Raw genomic sequence first — 26,526 nt, forward strand, 5'->3', positions numbered from 1 at the left:
CCTTGCCATGCACTATAATGTCATCACCGAGGGAAGCGTTGATATATAGAGTACTCTGTCTTGGATGACAGCGCCATTCACAGATCATTGCGAAGGTCAAAAGTTGCCTGTCTTCAAAAGTGTGTGTGTTAAAAAAGGAGAAAACACAGACTCGTGTCTGCTTCTCAGATAAGGATTTGACTTTGACGTTTAATGTTTGCACCCTTCACATTTTGAAAATGTCTTTCACGCGTGTATGTAAATGATTCGGCGCCGGCATAAAAAAAATCGTGTAGCATCTGCTACACGTCAGACATGATGAAGTTCAAAAAAGTCAATCGAATTGTAGTCTTATGTCCTATTTAACTGTCGGTGTTGTACAGTTGTCTGCTTTGATGAGGCTATGCCATTGCTAACCCGACTTAACAGTTATAGGCTAGTTTGATTCAGATGAACCTGGCCTACAACAAGCTGATGTCACTAATTTATGTCACACTTGTCATGTGGTTTCCCATGGCCTGATCAACAGTGGACAGCAAGTGAAGGCAGATCCCTAACGCTGGGTCCTGGTGTCACATACCAGGCCTATTCACACCTAACAGGAAGACCAGCTAGAGACAGAGGGACAGAGGGAGACTGCGGTGCTAGACCTCCCAATGGTAACCAATCGTCACCCGAGCCAACTCTGTACTGTACTCATCTACTCAAACTTCTCCAAATACAGGGGCCTCCCGAGCGGCGCAGCGGTTTTCCGGGTCCCTACAGACCAGGGTTGGATCCCAGGCTGTGTCGCAGCCCAGCATCGTCCGGGTTAGGGGAGGGTTCGGCTGGCCGGGATGTCCTTGTCCCATTGTGCTCTAGCGACTCTTGTGGCGGGACGGGCGCAACGCACTCTGACACAGTCGCCAGGTATACAGTGTTTCCTCCGACACATTGGTGTGGCTGGCTGGCGGGTTAAGCGGGCAGTGTGTCAAGAAGCAGTGCGGCTTGGCGGGGTTGTGTTTCGGAGGACGCACGGCTCCCGACCTTCGCCTCTCCCAAAGTCTTTATGGGAGTTGCATCGATGGTACAAGACGGTAACTACCAATTGGGGAGAAAAAGGGGTAAACAAAAAAATTATGATAATAAAAATAATCTTCTCCAAATATGGACAGCACAAATGGGGGAAAATAGGAAAGAGAGCCAGATGAAACACTTTGTTGCATTATGTGAAGATTTGGCCTGTTTGTTTGCGTCAAGGTCTGTGTCTTTGTGACCCATCCTACCAGGACTGTAGAGGTACATTATAATCATCTAATGTGTGCTGACATTTCACTGACTTGAAAAAGAAAACAACTTTGAAAATGGATGACTTGATTAATTTCCCATCATTAGAGCTGTATTCATAATGAATGTGTGTGTGGAGGGAGTGTGGTGGCAGGGGCCACTGATGTGTCTGTCTCCGCTGGTGCATTTATTAAAAAGTCTAGTCTAATTATGTCAGGGAAGTTTGTTGCACATAAACAAAACGCAGACGACGATCAGCTCCCCTGACTCTCTCACCCCACCGCCACGGGCTCTGAACTACAAGTCACAGACTTGGAGTCAGTGATATGGGATTCTGCACCTTCAGGATAATGGAAGAAATCACGCTGTGTTTGTGCATGCGTGCGTGCATACGTGTGTGCTCGTCCATGTGCATGCACACACGCATACAGATGTAGGATCTTCATTTGAGCCAATTTGCTACAGCAGGAAAATAATCCTACAGCAACAGGAAATGTGAATTATAATGTGAATTATAATACATTTTCGTAAAGGAAAAATCAAGGCTGACATTTCAAAGTGGAAATGACAAACTTTAGAAGCCTTTTTAAATCTCAATTTCACTACTAAGTTTTAAATGTTCTGCATTGCGGGAAAGTTCTCCTGCAACAGGGTGATCAAATTAAGATGCCACATCTGTAAGGTTAGGATTGTATGGTTTCTCATTCCCATCGGTGGCCCCTCTCTGGATTTGGGTCTTTACTGGGGACGGTGGGCCTGTATTTCTGTTTGCCATTGGAATGACTCTGCTCCAACGTCTGTCAAACAGCCTAAGTCCTTATAGTGGTGTAGAGGGAGTGCAAATAAAAGCAAGCATTTTGAGGCTTCCGTTCTGTGTTTGGTTGATCTGGACTGTGCTGTTCCAACTGTGAGTCCTGCACGGGGGATAATGTTCTAATTTACCTAATGGATGTTCCTGACGGATCATTAGATCATCGAAGTGCTATCGACCTCTCCTCATGACGACATCAAACGTAGCCTGCTTTAGATTGAACTAAACGATCTGTCGGAGAGAACGGCACACACGCGCACACACAAACAGCAGCGCGGTACATGCCAGTTCAGTTGCATATGTGTGTGTGTGTGTTGCTCTCTCCGACAGATCATTTAGTCCAATCTAAAGCATATGGTGCAGTGCCACTCAACAGCGGAACCTGATGGAGTTCAAGAGGAAGTCAGAGGAACGCTCTATTTTATATCTGAGTCAAACTGCATTGAGCCCCGCTGGGTGTACTGTACATGAAAGGCCTGTGTTTCAGCGTGAGGGACAAACATTCTGACGTCAATTCACTCACAGGACTTTTACAGCCACAAGATTTAGATGGCAGGTTTCTCTGCTGGAGGAGTTTTTTTTAAATGTATGTTTATTTGTGTGTATTTGCACTTTGCACTAATACTGCGAGTGCATATGTCCATACTTGTGTGTGTGTGTGTGTGTGTGGGTGTCTGTGTGAGTGCAAGTGTGCGTCTGTGTGTGTGCGCTAGTGATGCGTGGGTCAGCGGTTCACCTGCACCCACCTACAATTGCTAATAATCCGCAACCCCTCACAGACTATATGTGATAAAGTGTAAAATCTGAAGCCTGCACCAGACCCTAACCAGCCAATATAGACAATGGGCTGTACAGTCAGAGATGGCGGAACAATTTTTTGACAGGGGGTGCAGGATTTATTTTAAGCCTCATTTAAATATTTTCTGCTTATAATTTGCATTTTGGTACGCTATTTGTTAGTCAGTATAATCATAATTAGATACATGCAGTTTCTCTCCGGTCATTACTTGCCCTAGAAGACGAAATAAACCCTTGCTCATAAGAAGGTCATAAATCGATAGAATAAATGCTTCAACATCTGTAAAGTTTTCCTCTTTCATCTCCGCTTCTCTCACAGAGCAAAGATCTTCAGTGCAACATTTCCCAATGACATCAGTTCGACCGGTTTTAAGGAAATGAAAAGCTGTGAAAAACGACATGTTTCTGATAAGATTTCAGTTCAGCTTGGATGCATATTTTATGTGGATGAATACTATCGGCTTTTATGATGCTGCTAAAGATTTCACCTTTACAGATGGTCCCTAAACACGCATTCACTATCTCAAGATGCATGTAGTCTCTTTACTCCTGTTCCTGAGTCGAAATGTACATTTTCTGTATCATTTTACAGCAAGAAATGCTTAAATCTGCATGAGTTAATATATTAGGCTATGTGAGAGGTTATAGACCTAGCCAACAGTCCGTGTCCAGATTTCAGTTGCTATTCCATGCAACCCATCTGAACAGTACAGTTCCCTTGACATATTTGAAGTCCCCATCTTGGGACTGTGGAATTTGTATAGCGCCTCCTAATCATCACACATAACACAGCCGCCACTGCTATCATCCTCTTTTATCCACTTCACCAAATCTTTCCCAAACATTACTGTTCTGGCCCTCCCTTGTCTTTTGTATTTTAAACTCTCCGTTTCACCGCTTTTCTGTTATCCGATTAAATGTAGTTATTTTTGCCTCTGTGGAACGACGTTAACTTTTTCTGCCCAACTTCCCAAATGCGTTTGGCAAGTGGCGTGCATTTGGCACGCGTAGGCTGTAGTTAGGCCCTGAAGCTTAGGCTTTAGCCAGATTCAAATAATGAAAGAAAAACCTCAATGTAGCCTATAGATATAAACTGCACAAGAATTAGACATGCATTTTCATTGTTGTCTCTTTATTCAACCCACCCGCCACCCACCCGCCATTCATCCACACAATATTTCATGACCCTTAACCCGCCCGCCCCGTGGCTACGAGTCAACCCGCGCATCACTAGTGTGTGCGTGCCCTGCATCTGCCCAAGTGTGTGTGTGTGTGTGTGTTTGCTTGTGTGTGTGCCTGTTGACTTGTCAGCTGAGTGTTGATCCCCGTACTGCTGAGCTTGCCTTCCTATAAGTGTCTGGAGCAGTTCTCTCTATATGGGAAGACATGGAGGCGACACTCGTTAGAATGTTGGGAGCTTGGTAAGAGTCTGTTAAGGAACGACAACCTACGGTGACACTAGCGAGAGCTTCATATGCGCACAGCCAAGTTAGGTTGACTGAACTCCGCATTGTGAATCGGAGGGCGACAACGTTCCTGCAAATTCATTTAATCACAAGTCTAAGCATTAAAAACGGGAGACGTGAACAGGGTAGGCCTCATTATATGTTTCATCTATGCTCTCATTTTGGTCTGAGAGGAATTGCTGTAGGGCGGGATACTAGATGAGCCATTTTGAACTCTATAGACAGTTCTGAACTGACTTAAGGCTTTGAGAAGGAGGGAGGTCACCGTCTATAAAGATGGCATCTCACATGATATTATTCTTCCCTAATAGACACATCATAAAAAAATATAAAAATATAACCCCTAAGCCTATTCCACGGCAGTCAGGAAGAGTGTGAAACACTGGTGACCTTTTTTTCCTTTTTTTTGTTGTGGCGCACAATAAAATTGAAATGTCATATAAAACGTGACAGGATGTTAATTTAAGGCTCCCAGAGGGCATTTGAAACAGTTCTTGTTGATTCTGTAACAGCAGACAGCCCATAATCCCCTTCTTCCACCTCCGAAACAACGGCAGTAAAGATTCAAGCTGCTAAATGCTTTCAGGGTGACACCATTTCCAACCAAGAATTAGCAACGGCAGAACAGCACAGACATAACAACAAATCAAGAGTAGACTACGTGTGTTTGGCTCTCTCATATTTCTTAAGTTAACAAGAGATTAAGCAAAATACACAGTATAACTTCAGTCATCACAAAATACTGAATGGTTTAAGAGTAAAGCACTACGGAGCTACATGGGAGTGCAATTGGGATAAATGCAGCTGGGTTGCTTCACGAAAAGAGTGCCCTTTGCGTCCCTTTGCTGTTTTCGTTCAAAATTGTGCACCAATATTGAATTTTAAAACCCTGATATAATAAATGAAGTGCCTTTTAATATAGACCACATGGATACGTCAATATATATTATATGAATAAAAAAGTGCCAAAATTCAGCTTAACCCCAACATGTCTCAAAGTTTTTAACATCATTGTAAAGCCATCATTATTTTTGTTGCTTTGACAAAGTCATATCGAAGACTATTATTTATTTAATGTGATTAGTGATTCATTTACGTCTGTCCCTCGTGTTAAGATCAACCCTGTCATGTGAGCTGAACTCTCGGTTTAGACGGTGAAACTATTCCCTTTAAAATATTTTTTTTCTAAATAAATATTGAACATCTAATAGTCAAAACAGAGTGTAAAAGTAGGCGAGCTGGTTCTACGCTTTTTGGCAATTTGTGGTGTTTTGTGGTGGAAATCCTTTACCCATAGATAAACAGGCTAGACATGTTTTAACAATTACATTTTCGTTTTTGTGAAGCTTGCATTCAATTGTCACTCCCTGTTGCACACAAGATTCCAATTCCCCTGTCACAAGGGGATTTATGGCTGATTTAAGATGAAATCGTCAACCCTGTTACGGTCAACCCTGTTACTTTATATGGCAACTTACTATAGTAAATTGAACATGTGGTCTTTATACCAGAATGTTAAAATTAGGTGAAATCAAAGTTGCACTTCTCAAAAGCCAACGAATTGTTGGAATGACCCAGCTCTTATATCAAAATGCTAGAACAAATCTTCAGAATTTCATAAAACTGATATAAACAATGATAACAAATCTAGTTCTTAGCCACCGGCACTGTTTACCAAAGTTCCTCCCTAGATGAAACAACATCAAAAAAAGGATTGAAGTTGAGCAGCTCATCTGTAGGACATGAGTATTACCCAAGACAGTTTTGGAGGGATGCCTAAAAAGGATGCAGTTATCTTATCCATCTAGTTTATAAACAAAAAACACATGAATCTCAAAAACGGGACCCTACAGTTCCCATGAGACATACTGGTTTATACAGTACAGCACCTCGCTGACCATTCTACAATCCAACTGGATGGGCCAAGCCGCAGGATCAAACCTGATTGTGGCCCCGAGCTAGGTCTATGTCTGATAACCATTCATTCACCTTTAATCCCTGAAGGTCAGTGATCTATGCTCATGGCCAGACCGTGACCACACTGTACCAGCGGTCCTCATAGAGGACATGTCTCCTATTAGGAGACAATCCCAACTTCAGCTCCCTCCGACCAGCTAGAGATAGCACTGTGCTGCTGGCACCTCGCCAGCACGACGTAAGAGGCAGATGTTTCGTTTTGAAGCAGCAGTGTTAATACATTATTTATTTCACAAGTAATCCTTGGGTGAATATGGAGAATACATCTCCGTTTTCCCTCCCTCTCTTTTCACAACCACATAAATATCTGGTTAACCGGGCCCCGAGATGCTCCGCACGTTCTCCCCTATCATCAAGTGGCGCTCGCAGACACAAAGGGCCTTGGGAAGGCATGCAGGAGCGCTCAGTTCTCTAACGGGGGTTGGGGGGGTTTGTGGTGTGTGTGTGTGTGTGTGTGTGTGTGTGTGTGTGTGTGTGTGTGTGTGTGTGTGTGTGTGTGTGTGTGTGTGTGTGTGTGTGTGTGTGTGTGTGTGTGTGTGTGTGTGTGTGTGTGTATGTATGTGAGTGTGTAGGCTGTTGCATCGAAGGAGCCAAAGTCAAACTCCAGTTAACTGTGGCAGCTGAAGGTGGACTATGCAGACACCACACTCTCTCATTCTATTGAGGCTTTTCACCCAGCCTGTTCCCATGGCGAGGGTTGCCGTGATGCCCGAGGATAAATGTACACAAGTGGAGGTGGAGGAGGCTTATTTTCAGGTTGACCTCTACGTCCCATGGCTCTATCCTAAAAAGCCTATGTGTGTGTGTGTGTGTGTGTGTGTGTGTGTGTGTGTGTGTGTGTGTGTGTGTGTGTGTGTGCTGCGTGTGTGCACTTCTAATGGGGCCGGGGTAGTGCTGCCATGATCACCTTTCCAATCTCCCACCCACCCGCCTCTCCATCAGAGAGACTCAAGGTCGGGCACAACAGCCTATGGACCCCTCCTCCACCATCCAAGACCCTCACTCTGCCATGCTTCCCCCTGCCTGCCCTCACCCCTGCCCTCCTGTCCCCCTACTCTCCTTCCCCTGTCCTCTCCAGGTTCCCGGGTGGCAGCGGGTGATGAATGGGACACCAATACTCTTCTCGTTTGTTGGCCTGGTTCAGCCCGCTGCCCTCTCCATCGCCAAAAAACAAGGCCGTCACATTCACAACAGCCCCAGCACAACTCTACTCTCAAACTGACTTTGTTTTCTGAGAACCTGGGTTAAAGGCGCAGGCAATTTAGGGATTTATAAGTGATGTACAGTCAATAATTAGAGGTTATGTATCCAATATATACACTAGCACAAATACCATCTGTGTTTCTCAATCCTGGTTCGAGACAAGCCACAGGGTCTGCAATGGTTTCAATTAAACTAATTCCCTTCATTCCTTCATAGGGCACATGCCTGGCCTTCAAACAGTGGGAGACTCTTTCCCTGTCACAATACACTGTGGTGAAACAAGGTAACATGACAGAGTAAGTCATGCTGATAGTTAATTTTCTCAGATTCATCAACTTGCTTTACAAAATCCAGGCCAATTTATTCAGTCTTCATAACACCTGAAATGTCATTACATATTCATGTGCGGAGATAAAACAAGAGACCGGGACAATTGGAAAATTCCCGTATTTTAAAAACCTTGTTTTAGAAAAAAGTGATGGGATCGTACCTTCAAAAGCAGCATAAAATATGTATCCTCAACACTCATTACACATTTATGACTCTTGTTAAAAGAAAAGGTAGCAACTGCCTCTTCCCATGTTTGACTTTGAGACACAGGCGCAGCCGCTATCATGTGATGTGCTCCAGATTCCAGCCAATCAGAGGGCAGATAGAAGAGCTCTATGTCTGTCAACAGTGCCAACATTCTACTCTGACAGAGCTCTGATACTCTGACAGAAGGCAACTTTCACTGGTTTACAAGTGCAGATCTGCTTTAACCGAGGCTACAGGGGGCTGCTGGCATTTCTCTTCGATATACTGTCCATCAGAGTCAAGACGTCTGGATCGTCTGGTTGTGAATGTGTAGCTGATTCAACTAGAAGCCCGTGACAGGTAGGTAGCAGTGGTATCCCGAGGACAGGGGGATAGGGCCCTCTTGGCTTAGCGACGGTGCAGAATCTCTAAGCACAGGGGGGCACACACACATACGCGCACACACCCACACCAATGGCTCACCCATACAGCTAGCAAAGCATTCCCAGATGGTGTAACTATTAGATAGGGGACATGAAGCCCTCTTAGCAACTGTTATCTGTAAATGGTCATCTGACACCTGAGACTCGCCATATGGAGAACAGAAATGGTCCATGGGCTTACACAATGATCGATGCATGATGAGCTTGCCCACCATGTGGGTTTAACTCCCCATTACAGAGGATGTTGTCTCTTCCAGTCTGTCTTTCCTTACTGGGATGGATCCTACCATCCTACAGTCACATAAGGAGGGCACCTTTCCGTGCCGGACCCCACCCCCCCACATTCTTATCCCAAAAAGGACTGGGATGGGCGGTGTCAGGGGTGACAATAGCGCGGTGTGTTACGGAGCGAGCGTGCCAATGAGACGAGGACAGGGACTGGCAGGACAGAGAGAGAGCCTGCAGGCTGAGCGGCTGGACAGACAGACGATGAGCCATATAAGCCAGACAGGGACACCGGGAAGGCCGGAGCGGGGCCACACTTACCACCATCACCCGTATCCACTCAAAGTGCCAGGAAGCCAACATATCCACAAGGATATGGCTTTCAGGCAGTCGGCCGTCATCCGAATGGCCAGGCCTAGGCACCTTGTGGGTCAGAATAGATGAAGAATGTTTTTTTTAAAAACCAGGGACACAAAGGAAAGGGTTAAAACAAGGCTGAGCAGCAGAGCAGAGGAACAGATATCTGGTGGAATGGGAGAGAAAGAAAGAGAGAGGAAAATAATCCACTTGATGTGTTAGAAAAAAATGGCAAACAATGTGGTACACTTTGCTTTGCAAGACAATACTCCTCCACACTTTTCTCCCCACCTTTTTGTTCTTTCAGTCTTTATTAGCCAAACATGATTAAAATGCAGTTCCTAGGAGCGTCTCCCAGAAAGAAATAGGCAAAAAAGTAAAAAGCACTTTTTCTTTTTTTTTACAGCGTGAAGCTTTTCATCCTTCACAGGCAGGGAGAAGAAAAGAACTCCAAGCAGCTCAAAAGTTCTCTTTATTTTATTCTCCTCCGCACTTAAAAAAAAAAACTAACTTGTTACCTGAGGACATGCATGGCGAATCACAAGCTCAATAGCCCCAGAACAACTTTTCAGTCACACTTTTTAGAGTATTAAAAATAATCCCCCCGCGCACTCTTTAGTCCAATTACATCGGAGCACGCAGCTATCGGCGGATCGGCGCGGCGCAGTGCGGAGCTGGGGCTCCGGCGGCTCCTGTGCTCCATGTGCTATCTGCAGATAAGCACCTTCTCCCTCCACGCCCAGATCCACATTGTCACAATGCTGCCTGTACCAGGATCAGATCTTACAGCATTACACACTGCTGAGAGGTTACCTGTGTTTTCCCCTCTAATGTCACCGTGATAGGAAAACAGAGAGAAACAGATAGAGAGGGAGAGAGAAAGAGAGATAAAGAGAGGCAAAGGGAACGAAAGAAAGAGAGAAAGACGGCTCCGGAACAGGACAGAAACAGCGAAAGTAGAAGAATGAGGGAAAAAGGGAGATGGACGGAGAAGAGGAAGAGCGAGAGGGGTAGCGATGGCTGTGAAATGGGGTGTAGCGTATTAAGGTGCTGCTGTTAGGCCCAGGGGTCAGGAGAACGGGAGTGTGTTGCTATGGCGCCATGGGCGTCGACGAAGCAATACAGCAGCGGTTAATACCCACACACCTGCCAGGCCATCGATAAACACAGAGCTGCTATCAGGCCTCCACAGCTGCCTAGAACACCGATTATATCCTCCATTACTGACTCCACATGGTAATAGCAAGGAGATTAGCAACTTTTTTTTATTAGCAGATAGTATCTTCGCATACTCGCCTTAACAGCATAGCAGTGATATCACTTGATATTTTCTCTCTCTCATGTCATTAATTGTCAGGCGGAACTCAATGAAAGCTTCGCCGAAAAATGACATACAGCATGAATAACACAAATAGTGTTTTTTCAAATTATACTGAACAATGTGCCAGTGTGTTCCCTGTGTGACTATGAGTGTGCGTGCTCTGCGGAGAATGTGTGTGTCCTTCGCCTACAGGGAGAGGGATGGTAAAAAGCCTGCCTCAGCAATACAGAGGAGAAGGATAAAGAGATAGAGAAATGACTAGAGAGCGGGAGAGTGGGGTACTGTCAGCTCTTCATCTCTTTTCAAGAGATCCTTACCAGAACTTAGAATATCCATCACACCTGAGTCCACATGAATGTTCGAATGACGAGTAGCGAAATGTCTACGTGTTATTCACACCAGGCGCCTGGGAAATGGGACAGACATGTGCTTAACAAATCAGGACTGCTTCGCTGTACCAAGTTGTTGAGTCGACATAATCGAAAACAAAGAATGAACAACAACAAACAATGCTTCTCTATACTGTCTAGAGTCTCTACCAGCACCTCATCAGGGCACCTCACTGTAACGTGACGCAGTCAAAGTGTCCCTGGTGTTTCTAAGCCAAGTATGTAATGCACGTACAGGCCTGTGTGGGTACCAACGCTCCAACTACTCTAGAGGACATAGACAATACACCCAGCATCAGACAGAGAGGGACAGACAGAACGAGAAAGTGAAAGGGAGGGAGAGGGAGAACCAGAGAGAGAAGAGAGGAGAGAGCGAGAGAAAAGAGAGAATAAGCGAGAGGAGAGAGAGAGCGAGGGAAGAGGAAAGGGAGGTGGAAGAGGGAGAGAGAGAGAGGGAGGGAGAAGGCTGACATCTGTAGTAGGTGTAAAGAGGCGTGTGTGTGAGGTGTGTGTGTATGTGAGCGCGGTAAAGCCGTGAGTGGGACATGATTGCAGTGTGTATCTTATCTGGCTAGCAGTAGTCCTGAGGCGAGACGAGCGCGACTCCAGTGACCAGCCATGCGTAGTGAGGTAATCTCAGAGCTTCTTCAGCCCCTCTATCCCTCTCTGAGAGACAGGCTATCACACACAGGGACCCTGGAGGTGATAACTTTACTCCAGCTCTGGACAGCAGGCTGTGTAAGACAAAGCTCCAACATAGACGTCATTCAGTCCCTACAGATACTACTGGAAAGTCTAGTCTGTCCTGTACTTACACCTAAAGCTCCCATGGCATAGTTTCACTCCGGAATTTGACATAATTGGATGAGCGTTGATTTTTGACCCGTTAATTCCACGTGGTTACAGGGTTAAATCCGCATCGTTACAGGGTTTAAAACAGGGTTAAGTTTAGGTATTGATTCCGCGTGGTTAAGGTTAGGGCTATGGTTTGGGGAAGGCTTAAAACAAAATATTAATAATAATAAAAAGCTCTGTTTCCAGTATCATCAATTAATCTCCCTGCTTGCTAGAGAATTGTGAACTGCAATGGTGCAGTGGTCTAAGCAGTTTTTTAAAATGTATTTTTACTTCACCTTTAACCAGCTAGGCCAATTGAGAACAAGTCCTCATTTACAACTGCGACCTGGCCAAGTTAAAGCAAAGCAGTGCGACAAAAACTACACAGAGTTACACATGGGATAAACAATCGTACAGTCAATAACACATTACAAAAATCTGTATACAGTGAGTGCAAATTAAGTAAGGAGGTAAGGCAATAAATAGGCCAATAGTGGCGAAGTAATTACAATTTAGAAAATTACAGTGATATATGTGCAGATGAGGATGTGCAAGAAGAAATACTGGTGTGCAAAAGAGCAGACAAACAAAAACAAATATGGGATGAGGTAGGTAGTTGGTTGGATGGGCTATTTACAGATGAGCTGTGTACAGCTGCAGCGATCGGTAAGCTGCTCTGGCAGCTGACGCTTAAGTTAGTGAGGGAGATATAAGTCTCCAACTTCAGTGATTTATGCAATTCGTTCCAGTCATTGGCAGCAGAGAACTGGAAGGAAAGGCGGCCAAAGTAGGTGTTGGCTTTGGGGGATGACCAGTGAAATATACCTGCTGGAGCGCATGCTACGGGTGGTTGTTGCTATGGTGACCAGTGAGCTGAGATAAGGCGGGGCATTACCTAGCAAAGAATTATAGATGACCTGGAGCCAGTGGGTTTGGCGACAAATATTTTAGCGAGGACCAGTCAACGAGAGCATACAGGTCGCACTGGTGGGTAGTATATGGGGCTTTGGTGACAAAACGGACGGCACTGTGATAGACTGCATCCAATTTGCTGAGTAGAGTGTTGGAGGCTGTTTTGTAAATGACATCGACGAAGTCAAGGATTGGTAGGATAGTCAGTTTTACGAGGGTATGTTTGGCAGCATGAGTGAAGGAGGCTTTGTTGTGAAATAGGAAGCCGATTCTAGATTTAACTTTGGATTGGAGATGCTTAACGTGAGTCTGGAAGGAGAGTTTACAGTCTAGCCAGGCACCTAGGTATTTGTAGTTGTCCACATATTTTAAGTCGGAGCCGTCCAGAGTAGATATGCTAGTCGGGCAGGCATGTTCGGGCAGCGATCGGTTGAAGAGCATGCATTTAGTTTTACTAGCATTTAAGAGCAGTTGGAGGCCACGGAAGGAGTGTTGTATGGCGTTGAAGCTCGTTTGGAGGTTAGTTAACACAGTGTCCAAAGAAGGGCCAGATGTATACAGAATGGTGTCGTCTGCGTAGAGGTGGATCAAAGAATCAAGAGCGACATCATTGATATATACAGAGAAAAGAGTCGGTCCCAGGAATTGAACCCTGTGGTACCCCCATAGAGACTGCCAGAGGTCCGGACAACAGGCCCTCCGATTTGACACACTGAACTCTCTGAGAAGAAGTTAGTGAACCAGGCGAGGCAGTCAATAAAGAAACCAAGGCTGTTGAGTCTGCCGATAAGAATACGGTGATTGACAGAGTCGAAAGCCTTGGCCAGGTCGATGAAGACAGCTGCACAGTACTGTCTTTTATCAATGGCAGTTTTGATATCGTTTAGGACCTTGAGCGTGGCTGAGGCGCATCCGTGACCAGCTCGGAAACCAGATTGCATAGTGAAGAAGGTATGGTGGGATTCGAAATGATCAGTGATCTGTTTGTTCAATTGGCTTTCGAAGACTTTAGAAAGGCAGGGCAGGATGGATATAGGTCTGTAACAGTTTGGGTCAAGAGTGTCTCCCCCTTTGAAGAGGGGGATGACCGCGGCCGCTTTCCAATCTTTAGGAATCTCAGACGATACGAACGAGAGGTTGAACAGACTAGTAATAGGGGTTGCAACAATGGCGGCGGATAAGTTGCTCTCTGGCTCGAGCCCAGTGCTGTGCCATAGTTATGTTTTGGAGGGGGAGCGCCGACGAAGGCACATTTCCACGTCCTCAGCACATTTTCAAATGCTCAAAATCCACGGCTCTTTCCTGTCACCAGCCTGACATGTACACTCTTAGAAAAAGAGGTGCTATCTAGAACCTAAAAGGGTTCTCCGGCTGTCCCCATAGGAGAACCCTTTGAAGAACCCATTTTGGTTCCAGGTAAAACCCTATTGGGTTCCATGTAGAACCCTTTCCCCAGGGGGAAGGTGTGTGAGTGTATCTGTCTGTCGCTGTCTGTTAATCATACAGGTCTCTCTCACTCTCTCACTCCCTCTCACTCTCTCTCACTCCCTCTCACTCCCTCTCTCTCATTGTCTCTCAGGGATGAGTGAGCAGACGGCGGTGTGTGTGTGTCGACGGAGTGTGGTGGCAGAACCATCGCCTGCTGGATCCCCTGTAGCGAGGGCCTGTCTGGAGGATGACAGACAGGCAACAGGCAGGAGCCCAGAGAGACGTGGAGGGAGGGAGGGGTGAGAACCAGTACCAGCCAAGGTAATGACACCCTCATTAGAATATGGTTACTTAGTTAGTGTGTGTTTAGCTCTTCAGCTGTAGTGCAGGTGTTGACATTGATGACATTGAGACCTTGGTATATCTAGTGTGTGTGTGTGTGTGTGTGTGCGTGTGTGCGTGTGTGCATGCACATGTGTGTCCAGTCATTGCCATGAATTTACTGGCTGTGGAAGGGTTCGCAGGAAACACATCTTGAACATCTTTAAGCCCTGCCATTTGCACACACACACTGCCATTAACCTGGACTATCTCAACAGGTACTATAACGCTCTATGAAACTGTCTTCTGCATTGATATCATGTTCTCATCCCACATGGACAGTTCACAGGCAGGCATGCAGCACGCTCACACAAGCGCAATCACACACATATACGCACACGCACACACACACACCACCAGAGAGAGAAGAGGAGGAGGAGGAAGAGGAGGGAGAAGCAGCACAGAGTTAAGCTCCATTCTTCTTTTCCCCTTCAGGTGCCCGCTTGGGTTTAACAACTGAGCCGTCCCCATCAATTAGCCTGGACTTTGGACTTTCATTGAGAGTAAGTGACTAATATCAGCGTTGGCTAAGAAGAAAGACACTTTTCACGATTGCCCAACAATCTGTTAAGTGGATACACATGTGGCGGCCTCGGCAAAGCCTGCAAGGGGTCCTCTCCCCAATAAAAAACAGGTGCTCCACTTTTTTGCCATGTAATACCCCATTTAGCCCCCGGAGCAAAGGTTATCCAGCTAATAGCTGCCTTGTGGTGCACAGGGAAGAGCAGCACACACGGCCAGCGCTCAAACATCTGGAACGGATTGCACATACTTGCAACATATGCTTCAGGTTCAATTAAAATGAGGCCTTGGCACATTTATTAATCTTTTTTTCTACCTTTGTGCCGTGAAAAAGGCCTCCTCTGACCTGACCTTAATATTATACAATTTTAGCAAAGAGGAGAGGTAATGAGAGCGTCAGGTCATTTCAATACCTGAGAGTGAGAATGGAAATGACAAATTTGTTCAGCCTCAAAACTCCATTTGTTGTGCACTTAAGCAGGGAATAAGGGGGGAAAAAGAGGGTGTAAGAATGAAAGAGAACAGGGGGCAGGAATGGAGGGAGGGAGGGAAAGAGTGAGGGAGAGGGCTAGGGTGGTTTGAGGAGAGAGATATTGGTGAAATAAAGAAGAAAAACACCCCCCTTTCAACTTCCCTACAGCTCAAATGGAATGCTAACAGTTGAGGGGAGCGATAGATCAAAATGTATGAAGCCAGAGTTGGTCAATTGTAGCCTTTGTGGTCGCCTTGCTATCCGGCGCCCCAGCCCTGTGAGCAGAAAGAGCAGGGCCCTCTTATGTGGAATAATCAGCTCAGGACTCAATCTGACAGACGCCGCGAGCTGCAGCTCCCTCATTTCAATATGAAAGTTGAAATGTATTTTTTTTCTATAATCTGCATCTTTTCAAACGCCTGTTTTTTTTCTGAGGGAAGGGAGGAAATGCAGAAAAAGAAAAGTAGAGAGATAGAGAGGTGAAAAAAGGTTCAAGGTTGCTTAAAGCATATCTTCAATCGCCGCCCCGTACGTCCTAGCCTTGGAACCTTGCAGCCGTGGAACTTTTCCCTCAGAGTCGCTGGAGGAGGGGGGGAATGAAAATGCCGAGACGCATGTGGACTGACTGCACATAATATCAGCTTTTCTAACCCTGTGATCTCACACAGGCACTTGTGGCACTTTGGATATTTCAAAGTGCTGGAAAGAGGTCAGCCTAAAATAACTCCACTCTAAATGAAGAGAGTCTTCAGGCTATTTCATTTCAGATAACAAATTGCTTAGTCAAAGGCTCATACAAGTCGAATAAAAAGGACAGACTGAAGAGATTTTGTCGAAAGTAGTGCCCAGAGATGCTAAATCAGATGATATTCTAATTGGTCTTGGTGTTGGGCAAATATCACTAGTGAAAAAAAACGAACAATAACCACGAAACAACATCAGTCCCAAGTGTGCAGACAAACCACACCATGTCACGTACTGCCATTTACATCATAGGAAGAACCAGGAAAAACTCTATAGCACACAAATATCCTCCTGAAACAAAACAGAACCTGGGGAACGATTACTTCAGATTTGGTTTAGGACTATTCAATAGGATTCTACTCTGTTGTCTTTTAGTGCTATGAAAACCCTGCGGTCGGCTGCTAGTATCAAATGTCAGGTTCCGTAACGTTGAAGCCTAACACTGCGTCTCTCCCTGACTAGGACTAGAAGTGATCAGGAAGCTACAGGCTAGTATGGCTACAAGCTGCCACTGTGTAAACGAGCGAGCTAACCCACTAAAGCAGCCACCTGTTGTTACCTGATAGCTGCTGAGCACATATTCTGTTTTATTACTAAGTCAATGAGAAGATAAGGCTCCTAAATAGTTCCTGAAGCTCCTTAAGTCGGTGCTTTATGTGTCATCCCATCTCGGAGGCGCAACGGGCAACACTGCACATCAGCATTCCAAATACAGTAGATAGCTACATAAAGAAGAGAAGAGGACGTTTTAAAAGAGCGAAGCAGAGCAAATCACTAATACTGACAACCATGATGCTATGCATGAGGAGGTTACAACAGGCAGAGAATGTGTCTGGACCCATTACAGGAAGACAACGATCAATGTTCAAAGTTTGGATGTGTGTGTGTGCGTGCGTGTATGCGTGCACATTTGAACGTGTGCATCTACATTTTGGAGTGTATTGAAATGGAGTGTACACATTGCATCTATGTGTTTGCATTTCCTGTGTGTGGAACGCTGGCACCCCAGAGACTTCCTGTCCCTTGACAGCATACAGAGAGAGAGAGAGATAATTACCTTGTCATCTTTGTCATAGTCCTCATCCTCGTCCTCCAGCAAGTCCTCCATCGCTTGCTGCATGGCGGTTGCCACAGGAACAAGAGAAGAAGAGAGAGATTAAAAATACATAAGTGGGGCAGACAGGTATTCTCATTACCACAAATTGCACTATGTACAGTATACTGTACACACGGCTGATGTTAACACAAGTCAATACAGGGCTGATCGTAGTCCTTTAGTCTTCCAGGCCAATCTGAGCCCACCTCTGACCTCTACCCATTCCCCTACCTCTCCTATGACAACAGAGGGTAGAGAAGAGGAGAGTAGAGGATGGCCTCCAGCAGAGGAAGCCCAGTGACAGAGAAGTGTATCTATCTGATGGAACAACAGCCATTTCAGCAGGCTCCACCCACTAACCCCCCCACCCCACACACACACACAAGGGAGAACAGATAAAGAAAGAGAGAGAGACTGGCAGAGAGAGAGAGAGAGAAAGTAAAAATGAAAATATAAATATTTCTATGTATGTATGTATGTGGGGATGCTGAAGAAAATAGGTTAAGGAGTTGTGGAAAAGTTATTGTTTTGACCTTTCAAATAAAAGGCATAAAGACATCATTATTAACCATACATAAGTTAAGTGTCTTCTTCAACTGCTCAAATGTCCATTTAAATCACCTAGGAGGCCTACATAAGCACATAAACTAGGTTTTGAATCAACCTCTTGCCATTAGCTATAGGCAAGGAGGAAAGTGGAAAAAAAACAGGCGTTCAAAGTTGAATTACACAACAATGAAGGATGGAGCAGTCAACAGAAAACAGGTTGACTCAGATAAGTGATTGAACTTAGTGTCCCCTGGGAAAGAGGAGATCTGTAGATAATCGGACGGACAGACGAACGGACAAACAGATGGATGGACAGACGGATGGAGAAACAGACAGAGTCAGTGGTATCACGGGTGTATACTTGCTTGCCTGCCTGCCTGCCTCAGGAGCAGTGGTAGGACAGCACAGATCGTTATTCCTCCTCTCTTGCCTCCTCCCCGTCAATCACACATCAAAGCTACAGGGTCAGACGCAGCGGCATTACCATAAACAAACAGGCGCATCATAAACCCGTAAGCTGCCAAGGGGCTGCATTTATCTCCTCCCATTATCCCATACCCCCTACCCTACCCCCGCCCGCAAACAAGTTGGAGAAATCCAAAAATCATTACTTCCCAGAACAATAGCTTTTGTCCCTTTGTTTTATTGGAATAATAAAAAGTGCGGCTGACATAAGCTCCTTATGTAAATACAGCTTCCCGCAGAAACAAAGAGAGGTTCAACCCAGTTGTGCTGAGTGTGGAGAGAGTAAATAGAAGTCATGACGTTGTGTGTGGGTATGTATCTATCTACAGCTTAGTATGGCTGTCTAACTTGTTCTACTCCTGCCTGTTCACTGGAATCCATTGGTGACCACAGCAATCAAATGTTACCGAGCTAATGAGCAAGTGTCCCGCATCTAAAACTCTGTGTACAATAAAGACCTGGGCACCGTTTTAGAATCAACAATCACAAAGGAAGCGCTCAAAATGGATCATGGGTTTCTCCAAACACAGCCTTTTTACTACAGGATACAGCACAGTAACATACTGTCGGCCCCCATGTTATCTAAAACAGAGAGAATATCAGCTGAAGATAGGCATTACCGACAGAGACAAGGATACCGTCACCCCCCCCCCCCACGTTCTCTTCTCCCCTCTTGCCTGGGGTAAAGAGAACAGCCTTGTTCACCGCTACGCGAGTGCGTAGTAATATAAATAAATAAAAGGAAAGACATGTCATCTCATCTGCCCTGAAGATTGCCACAACTAAACGCTGCGTCTCCGGAAGACATCAATTACCAGTGCGGTGCTGATGAATTCAACAATTTCCCCTGTTCTGTTATGATGAACACTGTTTGGGTATATTGTACCATTCAGCTGTTTATCCCCTTATCGCATCGTTTGAATTACTATCATTACAAACCGATGCTTCAAAGACTCAATGTCGACAGGATCGTGTAACGTTCACACAGCCCACGACGCGCTTCAATCCAACACTTTACCAGAGGGGAAATTAACATATTCAAAGCATTCAAATCTTCTGAACGGTACAGGTTATACGCACAGATTACAGAGCGTACATGAATATATACAAAGATCCTGCACATGTGAAATATGTAAAATACACAGCTAGGTGAAATGCAGTGGAGGCTCCTCGGAGGAGGAAGGGGAGGACCATCCTCCTCAGTGAATTTAATAAAAATAAAAATAGTGAAACATTTAAAAAGTTATTATTTTTAGATAAAACTATACAAAATATATTCACGTCACTAAATAATTGATTAAAATACACTATTTTGCAATGGTCTACAGTAGCCTCAACAGCACTCTGTAGGGTAGCACTATTGTGTTGCCGGAGGACAGCTAGACTCTCTCCTCCTCTGGGTACATTGACTTCAATACAAAACCTAGGAGGCTCATGGTACTCACTCCCTTCCATAGACTTACACAGTACTTATGACAACTTCCTGAGGACATCCAACCTATCAGAGCTGAGCATGTTGTCCACCTAATCAAAGGATCAGAGAATGAATCTAGTACTGAAAGCATACGTACAGCTAGCTAGCACTGCAGTGCACAAAATGTGGTGAGTAGTAGACTCATAGAGAAAGACAAAAGTTGAACAATTTTGAACACATTAATTTATTGAAAAATGAAGGAGCAAGAGAGAGCGAGAGAGTGACACAAGAGAGAGAGAGAGAGAGAGAGAGAGAGAGAGAGAGATAGAGAGAGAGCTAGCTATATTTTTCCTATATTTTTTTCCCTCTCAATTTCACAGACTTAGCTAGCAAATTCAGCTAGCTAGTTTAGCCTACTCAACCACCCGGCTCAAACAGAGGGATGCTATGTTAGCTAGCTGGCTATGACTATCCAACACTGGAACTCTTCCAAGTCAAGGTATGCTTTTGGTTTTACTAATTTATAGCCTCCTGAGTCCACCATTGTAACTGCTAAACTGCTTTCTGACTGTACACTGTACTGCATTAGCCAATATGGTGACAATGATGTACGCTGTGTGTAGCGGTTATGATATGAAGGTTTGGCTTGGAAAGTTTTTTTTCCGCCTGGTCCCAGTCCACAAGTGAAGGGAAAAGGTGAGAAGAGGACAACGCGTAGATGTGAAAAGGAATACAACGAGCTGTTTGTATGTGGCTATGAAAATAAACTGTGTATTCATTCCTCTGATTCTGTTGAAAAAATGTCTTAAACAAAAGCATACAGAAAGAAACGGGGATAAACATGCCTGAATTTGTCCAATAGAAACTCTTGTTTGCAACTGTTGGGCTAATGTTTACATCCTAGTTCAGCTGGATGCAGGCAAGAGTGTACATTGGTATTGAATGGTATTGAATGTGGTATTGAATGTGCCACTGACCTGTGTGCACCTACGTTGCAAACTTTCGTTTATAGGCTATGGTTGTAGCAACCTCATGATGGGTATAGGGAACATTTTAGTATCATGTAGTAACCTAAACCTATTGTTGCTACATTGAACTGGGTGAACGGAATATGAATGACAGTCATCCAATATGCTGTAATAAAAATAAGACAATGCTCATGAAAAAATAATTGTCCTCCCTCATCTTAAACGGCACCGACCGCCACTGGTGAAACGTATAAATAAAGTATAGACCATTTAGTATGGAGCAGTGCTCGTGAACACATGTCCTGGAGGGCAAGTGTCCTGCAGTGTTTATGTGAGTCTGGCTTGTTTAAAACCAGCCTATAGGGTCAGTGCCATGGCAAGCCATTTCCTCTTGTTTGGTCATTAAGCCCCAGTAGGCCGGAGATCCTAACATCTGTGTGCCCTAAAGGAGCAGGGAACAGGGAGCAGACAGAGATATTGATGTACAGTAGGCAAGTACAGGACACTTGAAGTAGGCCTGCCGGCTGTGGGAGGAGAGAGAATAGGAAAACTACAGTGGATGTGTGAATTCTGGAATACCACTCAGGCCTTGGATGGGTCGATGAACCTGAACACACACACACACAAGCACACACACGTGCACGCACACAAGGATAAACACACACATACACACCAGACAAGATAGACATCACCATTCGACCCCCTGAGCTACCGCTGGCATCCTCTTCATCCCAGCTCGGTGACGTCCGCCCTGCCAAGCGAACGCCCCCCCCCCCCCCATCCCCCAACCCCACCACCCTCCTACCACCACTATCTCTGCTGTCTTCCTCCTAACCTTCCGAATGACAGCCGCTAGGGGAATTGACGCCAAGGCAGACATCCCGCCGAACATGAAGATATACTCTCCTTTTTTTCTCTCTCTTCTCTTCCCCCTCTCCTTCTCCTCCTCATCTTCCTCTTTGATACGTGAGAGGGTTTTAACCTCTCCAGCTGCCGGGGCCTGCTCCAGTCCCCTCCAGGCCCTGCTTGGTATGCTGTCTGTGTGTGTGTGTGTGTGTGTGTGTGTGTGTGTGTGTGTGTGTGTGTGTGTGTGTGTGTGTGTGTGTGTGTGTGTGTGTGTGCGTGTGTGTGTGCGTGCGTGCGTGCGTGCGTGCGTGCGTGCGCGTCGCGTCGTGCGTGCGTCTCTCTCGTGCGTGTGTGTGTGTGCGTGCTTTGGCTCTAGAGGAGAGGGGCGAGGAGAGGGGAGGGCTGGAAGAAGGCTGATAAGGACTGTGGGCAGGCAGAGCTTGTCTGACCCATACGGGCCCTTCACAAGCTGTCAGAGCCCTGGCCCTCACAGGGGGGGCCTTCCGTCTGCGCTGACCCAGACCTGGCTCACCCAGCAGGGGGCAGAGAGGGGTGAGGCTGGCTGGGGCGCTCTGGGACTGGGGTTGACGGGGCCTGCCTGTTTTCATGATCACACAGACCAGTCAAAGTGCCAATCATAATCATCACTACATTCCAGAGAGATACACATAGTGTTATCTTATTGATGAACACATTTGACACATGTCAGCATTGAGTCAGTCGGACCAACGCAAAGAAAACCAACCTCTGAGTTTTGCTCAAACAGAACCAAACTGGGATAGACCTTAGTTTGTATCAGAAACAGGGCTGGTGTGTGTGTGGTAGAGAGAGGCATGTGCCTGGCTGGGGAAAGTAGGAGTCACAGGGTAGAGGAAGCTCTGGGCTAGTGTCTGAACACCCACACACTGTCGACACCCACACACTGTCGACGCACACACAGACACGCACACACACACACACACACACACACACACACACACACACACACACACACACACACACACACACACACACACAGCCAGAACAGTCAGAGAGAGCAGCAACAGAACAACAACAAGGACTGCGGCAGAACACGGAGAGCTGACATTGTTAGCAGCGACGGGTACAGAGGTTCACAGGGATAAAGAGGGGGAGGCTGGGAGACTGGCGCGGCGTTCTCGCCCCACTCCCAACCCCGTCTGCCTGCCTGCCAGCGAAGAGGAGCAGGGGCGGCACGGGGGAAATCAGCGGGGCACAAACGCTTCCAGTTAAAAGTGACATGACCTTTTGATTTTGTCACCTGTCACCGACTGCCATGTCTTCCGCTGCACTGAGGAGCGCCTGCCAGGCACCGCAGCCTCCCTCTCTCTCTCCTTTTGTCTATCTCTCTGTTTTTGGGGCAGGGCCACTGCGGAGGTGTTCCTTTGGTTTGAGTGAAGGCACACTGGGCCAGGCTCTCTCTCTTTCTCCTCCTGCTCCTCCTTATCAGAATATAGTTCATTCTCCTCTCTTTCTGTCAACTCAAATCCTCATGGGGACACATGACATCCCATTGACTTCTTCCAAGGCTTGTTGCTCATTTAAATTGATTATATCCCAACCTATCCTTTCATGGTACAAGCTAACAGAAATGGATTGCTGTCTAATTCTAACTAACAAGACACTGATGGTCAAATGGATATACTGTGCATTCGCTATCGACTTAATGTGAGAAGAAAGACAACAATTAGTAAATTCAAGTAGAAGGGGCAGAGAGAGAGAGAGAGAGAGAGAGAGAGAGAGAGAGAGAGAGAGAGAGAGAGAGAGAGAGAGAGAGAGAGAGAGAGAGAGAGAGAGAGAGAGAGAAGCTGCAGGCTCTATCCTGGCAAACACCAATAAAGGCAGAGAGAGTAGAAATTGGTGGAGAAAAGGCCCAGGGTCGTATGGGAGGCCTAGTCTTTTGAAACAATATGAGAGCGAGAGAGCGATAAATTAGACCCAACCAAATGATGAGAAAACAAAAAGAGAACTATTTCACACTGGGTATTGTGCTACTGTGTATTCTCTGTTTAGGGCCAAATAGCATTCTAGTTTGGTCAGTTTTTTAGTTGATTCTTTCCAATCACTATGACAGAACCAAAATTAAGATAATCCTTGAATATGTACACTCGGGAAAAAAATGGTCTATCTAGAACCTAAAAGGGTCCTTCAGATGTCCCCATACGAGAACCCTTTGAAGAACACTTTTTGGCTCCAGGTAGATCCCTTTTGAGTTCCACGTAGAACCCTTTCCACAGAGTGTTCTACACGGAACCCAAAAGAGTGCTACCTGGAACCAAAAAGGGTTCTCCCTGGAACCGAAAAGGGTTCTCCTATGGGGACAGCCAAATAACCCTTTTGGAACCCTTTTTCTCAGAGTGTACAGACTCAGTGAGCATAGCCGTGCTATTGAGAGAGGCCGCCATATGCGGGTACCAGTTCCTGACACTTCTCCCTATTGCCAATGATTTTCCGGAACTCAAATATTATTTTCAGATTTCCCAAAACTTGTACGAAAAGCTTGGTGAGGAGAAGCCTTCTGTAAAAAAAATTAAACATCCAGCCGGCTTCCACCCATCGACTGCCCGCAAAATGAGCTGGAAACTGAGCTGCACTTCCTCACTTCCTGCCAAAGGTATAACCATATGAGAGACACATATTTCCCACAGATCACACAGACCCGCAAAGAACTTGAAAACAAATCAAGCATTGATAAACTCCCAGATCTGTTAGCCGAAATACCGCAATTTGCAATCACAGCAGCAAGATTTGTGACCCACTGCCAAGAAAACAGGGCGACCAGTGGAGCACAAACAACATTGTAAATTCAACCCAGATTTATCTGTTTACTTGTCTTCCCCTACTAATCGCACTACAACTATTTGCAAGAAGTTAAAAACCCTGTACATAGCTGATACTATACATTTGAAGCATATTCATCCTTTTGAAACCTTTACAATGTTTACTGTATATTTTTGTTGTTGATGTTTTAAGTTTCTTCTCACTTTTCTTTATTGTTTATTTCACTTGCTTTGGCAATGTAAACATTTGTTTCCCATGCCAATAAAGCACAATTCAATTGAATTGAGAGAAAGAGAGAGATGGAGGGGGAGAAAATACACCTTAAATCTTGGCTGCCAAGTTATCAGCGACTATGTTATGTAGGTATTGTGATTTACAGGCGGTAGAAACCGAGACACACTTCCTGTGTTCCTTACGACAACATAAGGGAAACATACTAGCCAGATTTTTTGAAATAACTTTAGACAGATCCCTGATGTACATAAACTCCCTATTCTACTTAGGGAAGACCAGCAGCCAGCAAAGCAGGCAGCTAAATGTGTCAACCTGTACCACAACCAGAGAGAGATGGGATCGACTTTACAGTTGTCAGTGTTTTTGCTTTGTTTCAATGTATTTTGTTCTCTTTTTGTTTTGTTTCCTTGTGGATTTTTTTCAAATTCATTTCATTTCTGTACATGCTCATGTACGCACTCTAAATATACATTTCATCAAAAACGTTATACACCCATACACTTATCCACGCACTCCCATATGCAAAAGCACCCATACAAAACCAGGGTGTGTGTGTGCTTGCGTATATGTGCACACACGCGCGCATGCACAAACACACACACACACACTACCGACTCCTGCATGCATGTGTAACCGATGTGAAATGTCTCGCTAATTAGCGCTAATAGCGTTTCAATCAGGTGACGTCACTCGCTCTGAGACCTCAAGTAGTTGTTCCCCTTGCTCTGCAAGGGCCGCGGCTTTTGTGGCGCGATGGGTAACGATGCTTCGTGGGGTGTCGGTGGTTGATGTGTGCAGAGGGTCCCTGATTCAAGCCCAGGTTGGGGCGAGGAGAGGGATGGAAGCTAAACTGTTACACATGCTCACCTACACTCCATAGACGTTCCCATTGTACCTCATTGTACCTATTCAATGTTGTTACACACATACACTGCATGATCTCATTGTACCAATATATATATTCTTATTTTTTTTGTTTACTTATCAAAGCAAAAACGTTTTTAGATTATCACATTATTACTATTTTTATTCATTTATTCAATATGTTGTAATATTTATGTGTATATATACAGAGTTTTTTTTTATTTCTCTTATCACCATTACTATTATAAATGTTTACTCTTATTGTTGATTTCATTATGTCACTTCACTTTAGCAACAGTGGCCTTGTCATTCATGCTAATAAAGCCTATCTGAATCTGAAATCTGAGAGGGGAGGAAGAGAGAAGCACAGCGAGAGACAGCGAGAGAGAGAGAGACTTTTGTAAGTGTAATGTTTACAGTAAATGTTTTATTATTTATTATCTACTTCACTTGCTTTGGCAATGTAAACATGTTTCTCATGCCAATAAAGCCCTTAAATTGAATTGAATTGAGAGAGAAAGAAAGAGCCTATCTGAATCTGAAATCTGAGGGGAGAAAGAGCGAAGGACAGTGAGAAACAGAGAGAGAGAAGAGAGAGAGAGAGAGAGAGAGAGAGAGAGAGAGAGAGAGAGAGAGAGAGAGAGAGAGAGAGAGAGAGAGAGAGAGAGAGAGAGAGAGAGAGAGAGAGAGAGAGAGAGAGAGAGAGAGAAATACAGCGAGAGAGAGCGAGAGAGAGAGAGAGAGAGAGAGAGAGAGAGAGAAAGACAGAGAGAGAGAGAGAGAGAGAGAGAGAGAAAGACAGCGAGAGAGAGCGAAAGAGAGAGAAAGACAGCGAGAGAGAGCGAGAGAGAGAGAGAGAGAGAGAGAGAGAGAGAGAGAGAGAGAGAGAGAGAGAGAGAGAGAGAGAGAGAGAGACATCACCGGCGTATTTCTGCACCATGACAGCATGTGCTATAATTAACACCTCCACAACATCTGGTAAAGAGTTTTCCGGGCCAGTGGCTCAGCAGTGCCGGTCGGTCTTCCAGGGACGGCCCTACAGGCCTCCAGCTTTTCCATTCCAGCTGAGCTGTACCCCGCTTGACTGAGCCCAGCCACCCGGCAACCCAACCCGGCAACAACTCAGAGACGGAACCTACCAAACGGTTCCAGGTTTCAAAACAAACGGGGTGGTGGTGGAAAATGGGTGACTAGGAGAGGTGATAGGTGCTGATGGAGGTGGTGGTATTGTTGGCGCTGTCATC

At 45.4% G+C, this 26,526-nt stretch overlaps 1 protein-coding gene across 11 annotated transcripts in view; it reads right to left on the reverse strand.

Moving 5' to 3' along the window:
• LOC106580145 (multiple C2 and transmembrane domain-containing protein 1-like) overlaps positions 1-26,526 on the reverse strand; it is a 228,087-nt gene that overhangs the window by 16,156 nt on the left and 185,405 nt on the right. For 7 of the 11 annotated variants that reach the window (XM_014160873.2, XM_045704314.1, XM_014160869.2 and 4 more), the window contains 2 exons: positions 17,105-17,161; positions 9,006-9,107 (listed from right to left, as the gene is read on the reverse strand). In XM_014160873.2, coding sequence (XP_014016348.1) covers positions 9,006-9,107; positions 17,105-17,161 — 159 coding nt within the window. The remainder of the gene's footprint in view (positions 1-9,005; positions 9,108-17,104; positions 17,162-26,526) is intronic. The other 4 variants (XM_045704316.1, XM_045704315.1, XM_014160872.2 and 1 more) reach the window with 1 other exon arrangement.

This window comes from Salmo salar, chromosome ssa20 (genome assembly GCF_905237065.1).
Source record: "Salmo salar chromosome ssa20, Ssal_v3.1, whole genome shotgun sequence".
Lineage (NCBI taxonomy): Eukaryota > Metazoa > Chordata > Actinopteri > Salmoniformes > Salmonidae > Salmo > Salmo salar.